The sequence below is a fragment of the Stegostoma tigrinum genome, chromosome 30 (genome assembly GCF_030684315.1).
Source record: "Stegostoma tigrinum isolate sSteTig4 chromosome 30, sSteTig4.hap1, whole genome shotgun sequence".
In the NCBI taxonomy this organism is placed as follows: Eukaryota; Metazoa; Chordata; class Chondrichthyes; order Orectolobiformes; family Stegostomatidae; genus Stegostoma; species Stegostoma tigrinum.
The window spans coordinates 13,987,055-14,007,589 of NC_081383.1; the positions used below are offsets into that span (position 1 = coordinate 13,987,055).

Here is a 20,535-nt window from a genome sequence, read left to right on the forward strand (position 1 = left end):
TGTACTCCTATATTGTACGAGCAGATCAACAAAAGAAAACACACATTGATGATTCTCTACAGAGAACATTTATACTCCACAGTGAGGAAGGATCATTTACTTCTAAAGAGCACATCAACTGCTTGGAATTTAATTTGTGGGCTTTAAGCAACTTTCAGCAGCAATCATCCTTTTAAAAATCAATTAGTAACAAAAGGTGCCAAATTTATAGGCCTTAATGCAGTCACAAAGTAGGGAACTTGCTTAATTTTGCGTAACTTTTTGAAAATAATCAAAAGAATGGAAGAACAGTATCTTTTCCAATACCTTCCTAGAACAATCTGCTAACTTTCTTCAGAGCTAAGGCAAAAGATTAGCTAAAGGTGAATGATTGAATAACGCAAGTGATCATGTTCACTTAAAATTAGCTTGTTCACAACATAATACAGATGAATAAATATGTCCCTCTGAGACAGGCAAGAAGGGGTAAGATAAAGGAACCTTGGATGATGAGAGCGGTGGAGCTTCTTGTCAAAAGGAAGAAGGTAGCTTGGGTCAAACACAGCTCTAGAGGATTACAGGCAGGCGAGGAAGGAGCTCAAAAATGGTCTGAGGAGAGCCAGGAGGGGGCACGAGAAAGGCTTGGCAGAACGGATTAGGGAAAACACAAAGGCATTTTACACTTATGTGAGGAATAAGAGAATGGTCAAAGAAAGAGTAGGGCCGATCAGGGATAGCATAGGGAGCTTGTGTGTGGAGTCTGAGGAGGTAGGGGAAGCCCTAAATGAGTTTTTTGCTTCTGTCTTTACGAAAGAAATGAACTTTGTAGTGAATGAAACCTTTGAAGAGCAGGTGTGCATGCTGGAATGGATAGAGACAGAGGAAGCTGATGTGCTGAAAATTTTGTCAAACATTAAGATTGACAAGTCGCCAGGCCCGGACCAGATTTGTCCTCAGCTGCTTTGGGAAACGAGAAATGCAATTGTTTCGCCACTTGCGAAGATCTTTGCATCCTCGCTCTCCACTGGAGTCGTACCTGAAGACTGGAGAGAGGCAAATGTAATTCCTCTTTTCAAGAAAGGAAATAGGGAAATCCCCGGCAATTACAGACCAGTAACTCTCACGTCTGTCGTCTGCAAGGTGTTAGAAAGGATTCTGAGGGATAGGATTTATGACCATCTGGAAGAGCATGGCTTGATTAAATGCAGTCAACACGGCTTTGTGAGGGGCAGGTCATGCCTCACAAACCTTATCGAGTTCTTTGAGGATGTGACTAGAAAAGTTGATGAGGGTCGAGCTGTGATGTGGTGTATATAGACTTCAGCAAGGCATTTGATAAGGTTCCCCATGGTAGGCTCATTCAGAAGGTCAGGAGGAATGGGATTGAGGGGAACTTAGCTGTCTGGATACAGAATTGGCTGGCCAACAGAAGACAGCGCGTGGTAGTAGAAGGAAAATATTCTGCCTGGAAGTCAGTGGTGAGTGGTGTTCCACAGGGCTCTGTCCTTGGGCCTCTACTGTTTGTAATTTTTATTAATGACTTGGATGAGGGGATTGAAGGATGGGTCAGCAAGTTTGCAGACGACACGAAGGTTGGAGGTGTCGTTGACAATATAGAGGGCTGTTGTAGGCTGCAGCGGGACATTGACAGGATGCAGAGATGGGCTGAGAGGTGGCAGATGGAGTTCAACCTGGATAATTGCGAGGTGATGCATTTTGGAAGGTCGAATTTGAAACCTGAGTACAGGATTAAGGATAGGATTCTTGGCAGTGTGGAGGAACAGAGGGATCTTGGCGTGCAGATACATAGATCCCTTAAAACGGCCACCCAAGTGGACAGGGTTGTTAAGAAAGCATATGGTGTTTTGGCTTTCACTAGCAGGGGGATTGAGTTTAAGAGTCGTGGGATCTTGTTGCAGCTCTGTAAAACTTTGGTTAGACCGCACTTGGAATACTGCGTCCAGTTCTGGTCACCCTATTATAGGAGAGAATGTGGATGCTTTGGAGACGGTTCAGAGGAGGTTTACCAGGATGCTGCCTAGACTGGAGGGTTTATCTTATGAAGAGAGGTTGACTAAGCTTGGACTTTTTTCATTGGAGAAAAGGAGGAGGAGAGGGGACCTAATTGAGGTATACAAGATAATGAGAGGCATAGTTAGAGTTGATAGCCAGAGACTATTTCCCAGGGCAGAAACGGCTAACACGAGGGGCCATAGTTTTAAGCTGGTTGGAGGAAAGTATAGAGGGGATGTCAGAGGCGGGTTCTTTACACAGAGAGTTGTGAGAGCATGGAATGCGTTGCCAGCAGCAGTTGTGGAAGCAAGGTCATTGGGGACATTTAAGAGACTGCTGGACATGCATATGGTCACAGAAATTTGAGGGTGCATACATGAGTATCAATGGTCGGCACAACATCGTGGGCTGAAGGGCCTGTTCTGTGCTGTACTGTTCTATGTTCTAAATGGTTGAAGTATACTTGATGCTGGTTATTTTAGCCTAAGCATTTGAAATGTATTTTTAGCTGCAATTTATTTTGAAACATTTACAATTTAAAAAATGTCAACATGCTAGTTAAGATTTTCATTGTTGTCACCTGGAGAGAATTATGGGCGGTTTCACTTGTTCAGTGGATAAATGCATTTCCAACAAATTGTAAATCAATAATATCTTCATTATAATTTCAGGTTTTGAACAGATTTCAATGTGAGTTAACCCTAACCCTATATCAACGTTTTAAACTACCCATAACTTAAAGATCATATCTTAGAGATAGAAGATGGTTGGTTTCTTAGTTAGAATGCATTATTATTTAAACTAACTGTACACTTTTAGAAATTAGGTTATCCGTCCCAGTTATCTTTCCGAGAAGGCTGAAATATTCACAGCAATCTTCAGACCAAAGTGCCAAATGGATTATCCATTTCGGCTTCTTCCCATGCTGCCCAGCATTACAAATGCCAGTCTTCAACTAATCTAATTCATTCCATTTGATATAAAGAAACAGGTGAAGGCATGGAATACTGCAAAGGCTGTGAGCCCTGACGACATCCTGAAATAGTATTGAAGACTTGTGCTCCAGACTTGCCACTCCTGGACTGGCTGTTCATACAGATATAACACTGGCATCTACCAGACAAAGTGGCAAGTTGCCCAGGTATGTCCTGTACACAAAAAGCTGGTGAAATCTAACTGTCCCATCAGACTACTCTCACTCATCAGTAAAGTGATGGAAAGAGTAACCAACACCAGAAAGTCAAGAACTACCCACTTAACAACAATGACCTCACTGAAGCCCAGTTTACGTTCTGCCATGGCCACGCCACTCCTGTCCTCGGTTCCACCTTGGTACAAACGAGGGCAAAAGATCTAACTTTCAGAGGTGATGTTAAATTTATTGCCCTTGACATCAAGGCCACATGTGACCATGTGTGGCATCAAGGAGTCCTTGAAAACCTGGAATAAATGGGAACTGGGGGAAAACTCAGTTCTGGTTAGAGTCACACCTGGCACATAGGAAGATGGTTGTTAGAGGACAGTTATCTCAGCTCCTGGACATCACTGCAGGTGCTCCTAAGGGCATATTGTTCTAATCAACCAATTCAGTGATGGCTGTTTCATATCTAATGCCCTCAACCCATCGGCCTTCACTTGCTTAATCAATGACTTTCCCATTAAGGTCAGAAGTGGAGATGTTCACCAATGGCTGCAGAATGCTCAGTGCCATTCATGTCCCAATGCAACAAGACCTGGAAAATATCCAGGTAGCAAGTAACAATTGCGCCACACCATTTCCAATGACAGATAATTTAACCACCACCCTTTGACATTTAGTAGTGTTAACATCACTGAATGCCCGACTACCAACATCCAGGGGGCACCATTGACCAGAAACTCAACTGGAGTCATCCTATAAGTACAGTGGCTATAAGAGCAAGTCACAGACTAGCAATAATGCAAAGAGTAACTTATCTCCTGACTTCCCAAAGCCATCTACAAGGCACAAGTCAGGAGTGAGATGGAAAATTCTCTCCTTGTGAATACTCCCCACATACATGTATGAGTGCAGCTCCAACAATACTCAAGATGCTTAAAACAGTCCAAGACAAAAGAGGCCACTTGATTGCCATCACATCCACTCCCTCCACCACCGACACTCAGTAGCAACAAGGGTGTACGAGATATAAGTTGAACTGCAGAAATCTGCCAAAGATCCTCAGACACAACAAATCAAACCCACAACCACTTCAAATCAAGAAGGACATGGGCAGCTGACACACTGGAAAACCCCACCTGCAAGTTCCCCTCCGAGCTACTGAACATCCTAACTTGGAAATAGATGTCCATTCCTTCATTGTTGCTGGGTCAAAATCCTCCCAAATGGCGTTGTGGGTCAACCAACAGCACATGGCTTACAGAAGATTCAACAGGCAGCTCATCACCACCTTCAAGGGCAGTACGTGCTAGCCAGCCAGCAACACCTACATGCCATGAGTGAATTTAAGAAGAAGTTAATCTCTTATATGTAATGACTAGCTGATTTTTGAGGACATTAGGAAATGGTCACCAGCACTCTCTGTACAGGACACTGGCAAAGCTGAAAATGTAGCAGAGAAAAAGAAGTCAGTATTGATGTTTACAGTACACTGTACTTCACTGCAAAAACACACCGGGCTGAATTTTACTACATGCTGGTGACTCAACCAGAGTTTGGAGTGCGGTAGAGGGTAAGTAAAAATCGATAAGTTGTTAAATTCAGTCTAAAAGCACTATTTGCTGGAGCCTGTTCTAGACAAAGTAATGCTCACTACTATATGAAAATTGTAAAGGTTACAGTAGAATCCCTGCTTCGGAGCCAGGAGACCCAGGTTTAATTGCAACCTTCCCCAGAGTTATGTAATAACATGTCTGAAAGGTTGATTAAAATATTTTTGATTTTGAAGGCAACACTTTCCTGTTGTGTAATTTACATTTTAGAAAGAAAAGTGACTAATTGCTACCACCCAGTGGATAAAAGGAAGAAGACAATATACAAGCTGCTGACTGTATATAAAAATTGTCCGACAACCTCAGCTTAAATCATACTTTAAATTTCAGTATGATATTGTGCACTGAAAAAATAAAGAATTTTGTCAAGACTGCAACTTTTTGCATTTGAGTTAGTACTAGTATTACAGGGTTTATAGCACATATAGTGATCTTTTGGGTCACTTTTATCTTGCTAAAAAAAAATAGGAATTCTGCTCAGTTTAAGTATTAGCTTCAGTGAAACTGCACCAAATTATTACAGAGTGAAACGTAATTGTCCAAAGGCAACTGTGTGAAAGGAATGAAAGTTTAAAAAGTGGAACAAAAAAAATTCATTACGCAAACTTCACTAGCTTACTGCGAACAAGCAACAATCCAATATTAAAATTATCAGCCTCGTTTTCAATTCTATGTTATGGCTTTGCCCATTCCCATCTCTGTAATCTTCTCTAGCAACAACAAATTTTGTAATTCTACAGCTTCTTCAACGTAGTGAGAAAGCAAAGAGGTTTCACGGGACAGTTATAAAGCAAAACTTGACATTGCAACATAAGTGACACTGGAGTTGATGGAACAATACATGGTCAAAGAAGTAGGTTTTAAAGAGCAACTTAAAGCAGATAAGGAACTATGAGAGATTTAGTGAGGGTAACAGGTCTGGGGAGGGGTGTGGGGCAGCTAAATGCATACCCATCAATTATGGAATAATTAACATTGGGAATATTCAAGACGCTAGGGTTAGACGAACGGATAGTTCTGCCATTTCAAAAGTCAGAGCATCTAAACAGTATAAATCTTTAACAATACCAGTTATGTAATAAAATACATTTTATATATACAGAACTTGTTTTATATATTTCCATCCATTTGTAATGGGGAGGGGGATGGTTTAAGTCTGTTGAAATTGTAACATTTAAGCTTAAAGACATTGCAAGGTTTTTTTCTGCATTTGATTTATCCAGGATCAAGGGCAGAGCTTTTTGCAAGATCTTAAAATAGTCACTCAATCAGTTTAAGGGTCAGTCAGTTTGTGAGAAACACAGAGAAGGTGACTCCATGTTGCTGAACTGCTGCTGTCAGTTTGCTCCACGTAGTTGGGGCAAAGGACAGCCACAAGCAGTGGGATTCTGCACAAAGCAGCCAGAGATATAGAATTGTACCAGTGATTCATCACTGGACTGCAGCTGCGTGAACTGAGAAGCAGTCTTAGGAAAAGAAAGCAAGCAGCTGTGAGATGAGCAATTATTGACAGCAGTGTGGCTGAACTACAGCATGGCCAAACAAGAAAAAAGGGTTGGTATCAGAAGTAAATCAACCTAGCTGAAAAAGGTTGCCAAATAGGTGGTATCTGAGTCCTCGGGGAACTCAGGGGCAGCACGGTCAGTTGGCTGGTGTAAGGTTGAAACTGTACACTAATTAGCAGCCTGCAAGCATTTACAGGAATTCTGGGGAACATCGGAGAAAAGAACTATTAGGACATGAGCAGATATTGAGGAAAACTAGAGAAAGAATGAAGTGAGTTTGGGACAGGGGTGGCTGGGGGATCATTTGCCCAATGTGAAGGGAGGGCACCAACAGTGTTAACTCATTGGATTATGTGAATTTTATTGAATAAGAGCTCCTTGCAAGTGGTGGTATTCCCATGTGTCTGCTGTCCTTGTCCTTTTAGGTGGTTGGGGGTCATGGGTTTGAAAGGTCCTGTTGAAGGAAAATTATAGCACAGAGCTCAGGCCGAGATGTAAGGACAAAGTTTATGTAAGGTGGAGTGAACATAAAGCACCAATAAACTGTTGTCCATGTTTGGAGACGGATCTAGTAAATGAAGACAGGAAGCTGTTTAAGGGTAGAGTATCAAAGGACGCATTGGGAGGTATCGTACTTTGACCATGGTGAATATCTGACCAGGAACAGAATGAAGTTGAAACTATAAAAATAGTATAAACTGTGGCTAGTCAGAAGTTTGGCAGGGAACTAATATCTCTCAGCCACAGCAACTGTGGGGAAAGGGCTATAAATCCAAAGTTGCTTTAAGTTAGAGCAAAAGAGCGGCAAATTGGAGAGAGAAGCTAAATCTTCCAGTAGTCTAACATAATCCCGATGATCACAGATGTCATTTTCAAGCCTGAGACAAAATCCGGACATTTTATTCTTTCCAGAGCTCTCAACCATTTGAAAACTAAACCCACACTCTAAACAAAATCCAGACATATCTGCATTCCTCTAATTCTAGCTTCTTCAGCATCCCTGATTCCACCGCTACAAGAGGTGGCCATAACTTAAATTCTGGAATTCTGACCATACAACTTTCTGCCACCCTAACTTACTTTTTTCCTCTAAGACATTCTTTGACCAGGTTTTAAGTCATTTGTTCTAACAAGTTGTGTGCCTCAGTGTCACATTTTGTTTTAGAATGGTTCTGCAAAGTGGCTTGGGACATTCCATTATATCAAAACTGCTATATTAATACAAGTTCTTGCTGTTGCAAGTGGTTTTAAGCGGGCCACAAATGCCAACTTATTTTGAATAATGCACTAATGTTCACAGGTGTGGCCAGATAAATATATATAAAATGAAATGGGTATGTTACTTTAGGATCAGCACTAGTGCATGATATCAATTAAAGTCAATAGTAGGATCTAAAAGCATCTAAAATCATCACTGACCGGCATTTAGTGGCATTGCAACAATTAAATGCGGGTTTTAAAGAAAAGTTTACTCAATGTGTGCTTTGGCTTCTTTGATCTTATTACTAGCTCAGCTGAGCAGTATTTGATTTTCTAAAAAGGTAAATAGATTGTACTTCATATTGAAATAATGACTTAGGTTAAACCTCTAGCTCATTCAACTATATGAATGCCCACCTGAACATTAACTGAACACAACTTAAACTATATCAATTAGGAAAGCTAATAACCTTGAGTGCAACAGTCAGTTTCTCTACAGTGAGTCAAAATTAATTTTGATTCATACTTGCATTTATATCAGAAAGGCAAGTGCCAAGTATTGAAGCCTGTTGGCCCTGCTATGATAATATAGCAGTAAATGGATTCCAATAAACTACCTTTTACTCATCAACATTAAAATGTCAATCTGTACAAAGTATTCAATACAATCCTAGAATGTTGCACTGTGCAATACAAAGCAAACGAATCAGAAATGTATACAAATACCTATATATTTGTTAAAACCTTTAGTTAATTGATAAAATATTTAACTATGTTGTGGATCAATGCAAATGAATATATTTCATACATTGCTTTACGTGAAAGAAAGATCAGACATTAAATCCATTGGACAAAGAAAAAGGAAATACCAAAGAATAAGAAGTTACATTTTCTCTCCTATTCTTACCTTTCTCATTTTGTCTATATCGGCCAACAAATGGTGGAATAGGGGCTTGATACTGAGGTCCAACCATAATCTCCTGAAATAAAGCAAAATATATATTTGGTGCTTTCTTCTTTAAAGTGTGAAGTATATTCTCAAGTCTCAACGAAAATATCTGAATTGCAACAACTTTTGACCAAAGCTAATCACATCATTCACAGTCTTCACCACCGTATAAGTTTATGCTTTGACACGGCAGAACATAAAGTACTGAGAGGAGTGGCAAGACCATGGAGTGATTTGAAAACGGTGATTTTTTTTTAAAAAAAGGGTTGTTTGCATAACTGGGATTCAAAGTCAGTCAACCTATGTGTAAAATAACCAGTACGCTTTACAGTAACTGCTTTTCCCAAAGATTAAACAAGAAATTGAACAACTTAAAATATATAATAAAACATATCTCAGGTTCATAATGGCCTCAAAATGGCCTTGTTGACTCGCTATGCAGTACAGTTCAGTAGTAAGCAAGGAGCACCCTTCAATATCTCAATCAGCCATTATACATGTCAGCCTGATCAGTCGGTTTTGACAGATTATCAGATAATGATAATTATAGAATCACAATTGTAGAATCATAGAATCCCCAGAGTGTGGGGACAGGCCATTTGGCCCAACAAGTCTAGACTGGCCTTCTGAAGAACATCCCACCCAAACCCACCCCACTATCCTATCTCCATATTTCCCATTGCTAAGGCCCCAAACTACATATCCCTGAACACTATGGACAATTTAGCATGGTCAATCCACATAACTTGCACATCTTTGGACTGTGGAAGGAAACTGGAAGACCCAGCGGAAAGCCATACAGACACAGGGAGAACGTGCAACCTTCACACAGACCGTCCCCCAAGGCTGGAATTGATCATGGGTCTCGGGCACTGTGAGGCAGCAGTTCTAACCACTGAGCCATTGTGCCACCCTAAATCAACATCAATAATTTCACCATTCAATAATCTGTGCTTTTTTCAGCAGACATAACTATTCTTGATTGCTGTTTAGTTAAATTAGCTGATCACCTCTGTTCAGAATTACTCAAATCAATTGTGATGTACCTTCTGGCAACCCAGTTCTAAAAATTAGATAGTTTTCACTCTAGATAACTCAGTTACTCACAACGAGAGCTTGGCAGCATTAAAAGACAGCAAGAGGGGCAAGTAAAGAAAGAAAATTAACCAATAAAATTTAAAAAAAGAATATGGCTAGAATTGTTTTGAAGAGAAAGCGCAATTCAATATTCCAAAGTCATGCTGTGACAGACAATCCCAGCTGACAGTAACTTACCTGGGCCTATGCAATAACACGTTTTCAAATACTGAAGAAATGAAAATACAAACAATACCTTGTTCAAAAGGCACTAACCTTTTTACAGTCATTTGATAAAATTGAATCGTCTTCTTCAGAATCCTCATCTGATAATGACAGTTCCTTATCATCCTCAATAGAATTAGCTGGAAACAAAATAAATGTTACAATTCAATTATAATTATAATTAGTCAAAGTAATCATCACTTTTTTTATTACATATCAGTAATTGTTGTGTAATTGTGTTAATTATTGTTACTAGAAAGTGCAACATGTTATCTCAATAAGAATTTTTTTTATTCCCCAGAACAGATTTTGCATTTGTATCAATGCGATGACAGCATTTTGGAGTTCATCTTGGCACAACGTGAACTTAGCATTTTCTCAAATCATCAAAATAAATGTCTCAACTAATGTTTTAGAAATAATTCTCAGCATATTCCAAACAGAATTTGAACCCATCGACGATTCAATTTTTTTTCAAAACAAAAAGCCTAATTCTGATCCAAGATGCAAATTTTGAATCACACACACACACACACACACACACACACACACACACACAGGGCCTTCAGCAATTATTTCCCAGGAACAGAAAGTGTAAAGATTGCAAGATGCTAAATAAAAACCGAAAGAACTGCGGACGCTGTAAATCAGGAACAGAAAGAAAAGTGCTGGAAAAGCTCAGTTTAGGAGCATCTGTGAAGGAAAAAACAGAGTTAACATTTCGGATCCGGTGACGTCAATTCTTAGGAAGGGTCACCGGACCTGAAATGTTAACTTTGTTTTTACCTTCACAGATGCTGCCAGATGTGCTGAGCTTTTCCAGCAAATTTGTTTTTGTTGCAAGATGCAACTGTTTCCAGTTGATCAGTGGACATTGCAATTACATTGGTTGTAATCCTGTTAGTACGTCAATGTTTACTGTATAGCAGCAAGTTTTGAGGCATTGGAAAATGTATAAAGACAGATTTATACAATTATACCAGAGCAGAGAGATAATATCTATCAGGAAAGATAAGCTCTTTTCTACAGAAATCAGAAGACTGATGTGTGACCTGACGAAGGTGTTCAAAATTTTGAGTTTGAAAAGTAGACATCAGGAAAATGTTTCCACTTGCAAGTTGGAACAGGACTAGGTGCCACATATATAAGGTTGGTAGTGACTCGTAAATCCAATAGGGAATTTAGGACAAACTTCTTCATTAGGGGACATCATAACTTTGAATTGATTAACTCTAGCAGCAGCAGAGGTGGTTACTCCTGGTGAAAGGAAAACCCAAGGATCAACACAGGACGCATAGAATTGGATGCACTATCAAGAAAAAAACTCTGTCCACTGACTCTTGGAGGTCCAGCTGGCATCAACGATCGTCTCATGACTCTCTGTCTACCACCTGCCAAGAACCAGCAGGCAACAGTGAGTGCCCATGTCCCAATGCCTGACGTGCAGATGAGTCCAAAGAAGGTTTCTACTCTTGCCTGGCACCATACTCATCAACATCCCTAAGGAAAATACAATTGTTATCTTTGGGGATTTCAAAGCCAGGGATGGAAAAGATGCCTGACTCTGAAAATAAACCATCAGAAGGGATGCAGTTCGGAGTCAGGAACTGCAACACTTCTCTTAAAAAATCTGGGCTTGAAGCCAATTCAGATCAATTAGAGGAGTATTCCTAATAACTTTATAAGGAAGGATAAGTGGTCAACTATTCTTTCTTCTATAACTACATATCATAACACCCACACCCCAACAACCATTCACATCCCTCCACCAAAAAGAATGTGGTTTTGTATCTGCAGAAATAGCTAATCTCAACTTCAAAGTGCCACAACAACATTACCAACAGGTTACAATTCCTCTGGGACATATTGGGAGAATAAACATGCCAGGTTTCACATAGAACAGTTTCTGTCTATCTGCATTATCTGAGTGGTTGGTGGCTTGACTTCCTGGATCGAGAGTGCTTGAGTCTTAGTTTATTACCCCAGGGCTTGCACCCTTGTCCAGCGTCAGTTACACAGCTCCTGTTGATAACGTGGGGAGAAATGGTATGGGGAGTTGTGTGTGAACAAAGATAAAATGGTATGTGAGCATTGGAGAAGTTGAGGAATAGTTTCTATTTGTGTAATAATAGTTTTAAGGGTTTTCTCCTCAAGGGTCTATTTATTTCTTCTTTGTAAGGCTAACTAATGAAACTAGTTAATACTTTAGCTCTTCATAAACAACATCAAACAAATTACCTGTAAATTACCACATTGCAAGGGATGTCGTACAAACTGGATTTTATATTTACTTATGACAATGACTGCATTTCAAAAACATTTCATTGACTGTGACTGCAGCACTCTAGGTCTATAAAAAGTGCCTTATAAATGCAAGTTCTTTTTTTAAAAGCAAGAATGCAATGTGTAAAAGTCAACAGACGCGAAGCTGGGAAAGCGCAGTAGGTCAGATAGCATCTAAGCAGCAGGAAAGTCAATGTTTCAGGCAGAGACCCTTAATCATGACTGGGGAGGGGGACAGCAGCCCAGAAGTAAATACAGGGAGGGGGATGGGGCTAGGGCAAGGGTAAGTAGGATGATGATAGGTGGATGCAGGTGGGGGGTTATTGTGATTGGTCAGTGGGAAGGGTGGAGCAGATAGGTGAGTAGGGAGATGGGCAGGTTAGGTCGGGTCAGGGAAGCAAGGAGGAGGGGGAGGGCTGGACATGGGATAAGACTGGGGGTGGAGGGAGTTTGAAGCTGGTGAATATTGAGCCATTAGGATGCAAGTTCCCAAGGCAAGATATCAGGTGTTGTTCCTCCAGTTTATGTTTGGCCTCACTCTGACAGTGGACCTGTAGTGGGGGCTTACAGCACAATGGCCCCAATACTGACTTCACCAGCTTCAAAATCTCTCCACCCCTAGCTTTGTTCCATGTCCAGGCCTCCTCCTCTCCTCTCTGACCTGACCTAACCTGTCCATCTTCCTATTCACCTATGTGTTCCACCATTCCCACTGACTAATCACAATAACCCCAACCTGCATCCTCCTATCACCATCCTATCTGCCCTTACCCCAGCCACCCAGTCCTGATGAAGGGTCGCCGCCTAAAATGTTGGCTTTCCTGCTCTTCGGATGCTGTCTGACCTGCTCTGCTTTTCCAGCTTCCCATCTATTAATTCTGGGTTCCAGCGTCAGCAGTCCTTAATGTCTCCAACTATTTACGTATCTTTTTACCTGAAAGAGCCAACAGTTTTAGTCTTCCAAATGTATGTGATTAATAGCATTTTTGATTAAGACAAAAAACGATCACATACCAAATGTGGACATGTGATCACAGTGCTCATTCACATGACACATGCATGTGTACTCAACCTTTTTTATACAGTCTCAAAAGTTGAGAATGGATGTGATTAATTATTGGATGTGCCTTATTTATTAATGGTCATCTGCTAAAGTTAGGCAAAAACACCAGACTTTGGCACGGCAGAACAACTGGATCATGTGCAGGGAGGAATTGTTGTGAACAACTTGACTGTACGAACCACTCCAAGCCAGCATACCAAAACAATCTCAATCAATAACAAACAGCTTCAATGGGCACATTATGGTAAACAACTAGCACAATCTAGCTGTTTTTGGGAATGGAAAGCAGGCATGAATTTTATTTTCAAAGTTCTGAGCTGTCATGCAAATTAAGTTGGCAAGAACACTATACTACACAGAGACAAAAACTTAGAAGCTGCACAAAAATGTGATGCTCTCACCGGTCATGTCAGAATTCAAACCTTTAAAACTTTGAGAAGGGAAATACTACAAGGCTTTGCTCTGAACAGAGGTACAAATTTGTCAAATAAATATACACATTAAGTAACATCATTTGTATTGTGTATGAAGCATAATTTATGAAAATGGCATTGCTTTTGCCAAACCTGTGGGAAATCTGCAATTTCTAGTGGGAAAATTTGTTTCTTTAAATACAACTATCATAGTTTCTGGTTTCAGCTCAAACATCACTGACACTTCTGATTTGATATTTCGATCCTTTGGGACTCTTTACTTCCAGCAATAAAATTCTTTCACGTTCTGAAGGAAGCATCTTGCTAGGTTGCTTTTCCCAGACGAAAACCTGGAATTCTAACAATGTAATTGACTGGGGTATAAAAAAATTCTTGAAAAAATACAGTTGTAATGCTCCCAATCAGTTACATTTCTTTAATGGAATTAGGCAGGATAGAGATGAAAGTGTATTTATTAAGAGTTATGAATGTTAATTATCTGCAAATGAGGTAATTCAAAGCAATATAACCTCAGGACTTCAAATCTATTTTGAAGTAAAGTTGAAAAGATGCCAGCTTATACCAGAGAGAAAAAAAAGCAACACAGAGAGGTCAAGTAACCTGCTTAGACACATTTCTGAAGGAAGAAATCAATGAGGTTCATGGCAAATTGGATGAACTGATCTATATAAAAAGGATGGGTTTGTTGAATATAATGTCTTTTTAATGTCCCTAAAAATCTGAATGCATTTGAAAGCCCATGACCCACACGGTCACAGTATATTCTACAGATTCTGCCTTCTTATTCTAGTCATTTCTTTCTCCTCTAGAATTTTTAAAAATTTTCTTCTGTTTTGTTTTCTACTCATTGTCTGTTTCCTACAAAAACTCTTCACGATCATAAGATCGATTGTACACATATAGTTTACCAGTTTTTTCATGTAACTGCTCCACACATTGCTGACCTTGTCAAGTCCCTGTCTGATTGTCATCTTCAGCTTTAATAATAAAAAAGTGACAAGACTGCACAATCTCATGGATGCAAGTCAGAAAGGTGAAAATAATTCAAAGTTAAGGATTTGGAAGGAACAACAGGAAAACATACCACCAGATTGAGAAGGAAGATGATGGCCAATAGTTACCCCAATCACAACATTTTACCGGTTCCTGCACTAATGAGATTATAGCAGATAATAGAAGCTCAGAAACATAGTGGTGGTATAACCACAGACCAATCACATCACTCAAACTGAATTCAAGTCAATTCTTTTAAATACATAATACAGCAAAATCAAAAGTGATTATTAAAATTGTAAATAGTTTAAGATCACCTCTAGAGTACAGTGACCATACCTGGGCTCTTATTTCACAGCAGACATGATATTAGCCCAATAAAGGCTACATTGCTAAAACCTAGTGAGCTGAATTATGAAGTTCGAACTTTAATTTTCTTCCTCTAGAAGGCCATGGAAGTTGAAATGTAACTTTTTTTTCCTGAATTATGAGACTTACAAAATTAAAAGTTGCCAATTTGTTTGTCTTGTTGTAATTTTGGAATCAAGCTGCAAAAATTCAATTAAATTTTCTTTAACAAAGAGAAAATCAACATTTGGAACTAACACAGGCTGTTGAGCAGAATTTTTAAAATGGAATTTCACTTCTGAGAGCTGAAGAGGATTCATGGTTATTGAAATTATGGAATATTTCATTAGAAAGGAAGAAAAAAATTGGAATGGGTGAAACGTGACGAGCCATTGGTCTTCCTTATCTGAAATGTCTCCTGGTGGTTCTTGTGTTGTAACAGCCAAATATCATTTGTGGAATATAATCAACATTGAATAAAGCAGATTGCTAGGAGAGCTTCGTTAAATATTTGAAAAATGAGAACTTTTTTCCACCTTTCTGTACAAACTGTACTGGATCATATTTTATTAATCTCAACAGGAAGATAATGGTAAAGCTAAAGTTCTGATTAAAACACATTCAAACCAGTACATGAGAGTCTAAAACTGATTTGGAATATCCTTTATAGTGGAACGGCGAATACATAGAATAGACTTCCAGGCAGAGGATGTGCTGATGGCTCATGATGAATTTTTTTTTGGAAAATTGGATTTTAATGTCAACAAAAGCATGTAAAACTTTTAAATTTGATTTGTATTTCTACACTGTGTGAGTTAAGAGAAGGGGTTTGTTCAACTTTTGAGTTCTCAGACTGCCATCAGGATGTCTGGAATCTTTTTTTACATGCATTTAAAATGAAGTTTTAAAGAATCCTTAAAGTCAATAGTTTAATGCTCTAGAAAAAAAGAGAAGAAAACAATTCGGCTGTTGCCTATTAACAAAGTTTCCTGTGCCACAGGCTGACAAAGATAGAAACAAGTTTTGGAAAAGAGATCCATCCAGAGGTGAGGTAGTATGCAGGATTCTGACAGAGCGAACAGGTCTATGACAGCAAAGATTCTGTTAGCTTAGCACTGTTCAGTACAGTTTGGCTGAAAGTAAGTCCTGAGCAGTTAAATGTCATTAAACAAGTGTGAAGGATTGGGGTGGCAAGGTCGTTTAGTGGTTAGCACTTGCTGCCTCACAGCACCAGGAACCCAGGTTCAATTCCACCCTCAGGCAACTGTCTGTGTGGAGTTTGCACAATCTCCCCTTTGTCTGCGTGAGTTACCTCCAGGTGTTCCAGTTTCCTCCCACAGTCCATACATGTGCAGGCTAGGTAAATTGACCATGCTAAATTGTCCAGTGTTCTGGGATGTGTCAATTAAGTGGGTATGGGGGAGTGGTCTGGGTGGGAAACTCTTGAGGACTTAGTTGTGCCAAAGGGTCTGTTTCTACACTGTAGGTTTCCTATGAAATGAAGTAGTTTGTGCATTTTCCTCTCTGTGTGTCTAATAACCTTTTACAATCTTTTGTTAAAAATACATTGACAGCCTCTGTGCAAATACTGAATGACGGACCACCATGATAACTGAACTGCAAAAGTAAAATCTGCGGTCCATCAAAACAGGTTTCACTTTAGGAACTGTCATGTCCAGTATTACCATTAGCTTAGATCGTAACAAGGACAGGCATAAAAACCATGGAATAATTTAAAAACAACAGATGCAGCAATGCAATGTGTATAGAGTTATTCTGTACAAATAAGCTAAAATAGTTTATATGACCTTCCCCATATATAAGTAAACCATGACTTTTTGGGAACTTACATCTCAGAGGGTGGGGAAAAAGATCAGATGCCTCATGGGAAGTGACAGATGGAGTTAAATCATCAGCTGAAGACTGGGTTTCTTCCTCCTCTTCTCCAGAAAGAAGATCTTTAGCTATTTGCTCCTGTCAACAAAAGGCAGAGTTCATCACGCATGTTTACTTACTCACATTTCTGCAGATTTGCAGCAGGACCCAGACAACTTCGGTTGATAACTAGTAACTAACATTCAGAGCAGGAAATTTCTATTAAAAGTCTAACCACTTTCCATCACATTCAATGGCATTACCACTATCAAATCTCCAACCTTCAAAATTAGATGGTCACACTGGACAAAATTTAACCAGACCAGACACAAAAGCACTGCAACTAAAAGAACTAATCAAAGATAGGATATTCTGTGGTGAATGACACATCTCATGACTCCCCAAGCCTTTCCACCAGTTTAAAGGTATAAAAATCAGGAGTGTGATGGAGTACTGCGCCAGCGCTCAAGAAGTTACACATCAAGCAGAACACAGGAGCCTCTTGACTGACAGTCCACCACCACTTTAAAACATTCATTCGTCAAATCATTACTGTAATGCACATCATCAAAAAGATGCACTGCAGCAACTCACCAAGGATTCTTCATGATAACCTCCAGAACAAACAACATTTAACAATCAAGAGGACAATGGCAGCATGTGAACGGGGAGCACCAGCATCTCCAAATTCCCAATGACATATGAAACCCTAACTTGGAAATATATTAATGTTCTTTCAACATCTCTGGATCAAAACCCTCAAACACCCTCCGTAATAACATTCTGGGAAGGCTTTTGTGGTACGAACTGCTTGTGGTATGAAGTGGTTGAAGGCAGCAGTTCAACATTACGTTCTCAAATACTTTTCATTGTATTGTGGTACATTTGACAATAAAAAATCAGAAGTAATTAAGGATGTACAACAAACAATGGTCTTAGCAGTGACTCCCACATTTTATATTTGTTTGTGGAATGTATCATTTATTTTCATCAGTTGTTGTCACTAATGATGCAAAGAAAACTAACATTTTTCTTGTTTATGCAAAAGGATACCGTTTGTAAATGGGGCACAATTTGAAAGGTTCTTCACTGTTTAGTTCAATTTCAAAGAATTTGCCAAACTCAATATTAACTGTGCAATAAACTGGCAATCTTTCTTACTGATCATTCAATTATATAGGCCAAAAGGGTGCTGGGGTCAAGCTACAATATAGCAATACATGAAAACAAGGGCAGTTCAGTCGCAACAATAAACAGCAAGTGGTTCACTGAATGTTAGTTATTAGATTAAAAGACAGAGGTTCAAACTGACTGCCAGACACAAAGCACCTAAACTTTCCAGATGTTGTTTAAAATAAAAACTGCTACTAAAGTACAATACTTGAAAGAGAAAAACGAGTTTCTGTGTCAGGTTTAGACTATTAAATTTTCAAGTTCAGTTTTGGTAATCAAGTCAAATGGTTAAAAACAGATAAGGAACAGTTGCAAAATGTGGGTGAAGGGTGCAAGGTGTGCAGATGCTTAAACATAACAGATCTATCTGCTGTTATGTTTACGCATCTGCTCATCTTGTACCCTTCGTCCACATTCTCTAACTGTTCATTATCTGTTTTTAGCTATTTTACTGGATTATTAAATTTTCAAGTTAATGTGTACTTTCCATCGATAAGCTCCATCTAAGAAATAACTATCCTATCTATGTTCTATGCGGTGGACGGTAGACAGACCTTAGGTTTAGGGTAAAAGTTCGGCACAACATCGTGGGCCGAAGGGCCTATGCTGTGCTGCACTGTTCTATTTCATGCATTTAGGCAGACTCCAAGAATTATGTTAACTGGTGTTTCTTAAAGAGTAGAAAATGGTGCACACTGTCAAGGAAAGTTTTGCATTCTCACTGCGGGTTTATGAAGAAATCATGTCGACTACAGCAAAGTTTATGTCAAAACAGCAGATTTGGTAGATAGAGAAAAAAAGCTGAGAAGCTAAGAGTTTCCTTTGATAAGGGTGTGGATTCGGGTAATCTAAACTTCACCAGCACAAACCATTGCACATTAATCAGGTGTGGGATTCATTGATTACTCCTCATTTAAAATAATTCTGATTACAACAATGAAACTTTAATTTTAGATGTACCAACAGAACAAAGGAAGACCATCTTTCTGATCAGTCAGTCATTTAGACTTCAGTAACCCAAAAACATTATTTCCATCGTGCTCACATATTAAATTTCACACAAACACTAATGTTTTCCTTTGATCTATATGACAGATCAATCAAGATCCACTAGCTTCCTATAAAAGTGCTGCACCAATTAGCTGACTGCTTTAAAAAGTTCAAAGCAACTTAACAGAAGCATAATGATTACCTTATCCAGAGTCATATCTGGCAAGTTATCAGCAAGCTCACTAGGTGAGCTGCCCTCACTTTCATGCTCGGAGATTGGATCGGATGCTTCATAACCATAAAGTGCTAGAAGTTCTTCGAAAGGCACATCACTTTCCTGCAAATGCAATTAAAATTAGCTTGCTTGCATCTTGGCTCCTTGTCTTTCCTAATTCTTTTGAACATAAATAGGCAACTGTTAAGAAGACATGTGGCAACAGAGTAATGAAGCTATAAAAGGCAAGACTAGATGAAATCACATTACTAGTCTCCACAAGACAATTTTGCTGAAATCACCAAGCTTAATTAAATTTTTTGTTAATTAATTTTTAACTCAAATCTCACTTTGTTGCGTTACCATCTTTTAATTAAGAATTTAAGTTAAATATTGGCCTTTAGGTTAGTTTAAGGATGTTTGAATACAAGGAATAAGGGAAGGTCCTTATTATGTATTGAATATTCTTTAAACTAGAGAAAGTAAATAATAAGAGGGTAATTTATGGTTAAGACATGGCAAGGCAGCTTGGCTCAGTGGAATGCTCCTCCTGTACGATTTATGAAGTCTGGGGCATTTCCAGTGTCCAGGGTGACCACAAGTGCATGAACTGTCTCCAGCTGCAGCTACTGAAAATCTGCTTTTTGGATCTGGGGTAGCAGCTAATATAACCGTGGAGAATACACAAGGTTGAGGCCTATGTAGATAGCATGTGCAATGAGGTGGCCACACCACAGGTAAAGAGTGCACAGGTTGAAAAGGAATTGGGTGACTGGCAAAGCACCAGGCAGATAATGCAGGAATCCCATCTTGCCAACTCCCATGTCTCAATGTTGAAGCGGGTAGTTTCTCAGCAGAATGCAACGAGAGCCAAGGCTGTAGCACCAGGAGCAACTCAGCAGCACAGAGGAATAAAAATGTGGAAGAATGGCAGTACGAGGGGATTCTATCCTAATGGGTGCAGGCAGATTATTGGTTCCGTAGTGTAGTGGTTATCACATCTACTTCACACACAGAGGGTCCTGGGTTCAAGCCGCAGTGGAACCACTCCCCATTTAAGACGGCACGGTAGCTCAGTGGTTGACACTGCTACCTCACAGCTCCAGGGACCCGGGTTTGATTCCACCCTTGGGTGACTGTCTGTGTGGAGTTTGCACATTCTCCCCATGTCTGCGTGGATTCTACTGGGTGGTCCGGTTTCCTCCCACAGTCCAAAGATGTGCAGGCTAGCTGGATTGGCCATACTAAATTGCCCATAGTGTTCAAGGATGAGTAGATTAGGTGGGTTACAGGGGGATGAGGTTTGGGTGGAATGCTCGTAGGTTTGGTGTGGGCTTGTTGGGCCGAAGGGCCTGTTTCCACACTGTAGGGGCTCTTGCCCTATGATCTAGGTGTTTCTGACAAAGTGACAACAGGATGGTATGCTGTCTTCCTCATTCCAGCGTCAGGATATCACTGAACAA

General features: G+C 39.7%; 1 protein-coding gene across 4 annotated transcripts in view; it reads right to left on the reverse strand.

Annotated features, from left to right (window-relative positions):
* The window catches only part of LOC125465888 (mesoderm induction early response protein 2-like), a 78,111-nt gene that overhangs the window by 33,676 nt on the left and 23,900 nt on the right, over positions 1 to 20,535 (reverse strand). For all 4 annotated transcript variants that reach the window (XM_048559840.2, XM_048559843.2, XM_048559841.2 and 1 more), the window contains exons 4-7: positions 19,061 to 19,195; positions 16,671 to 16,794; positions 9,751 to 9,839; positions 8,356 to 8,428 (exon numbers count right to left, since the gene is read on the reverse strand). In XM_048559840.2, coding sequence (XP_048415797.1) covers positions 8,356 to 8,428; positions 9,751 to 9,839; positions 16,671 to 16,794; positions 19,061 to 19,195 — 421 coding nt within the window. The remainder of the gene's footprint in view (positions 1 to 8,355; positions 8,429 to 9,750; positions 9,840 to 16,670; positions 16,795 to 19,060; positions 19,196 to 20,535) is intronic.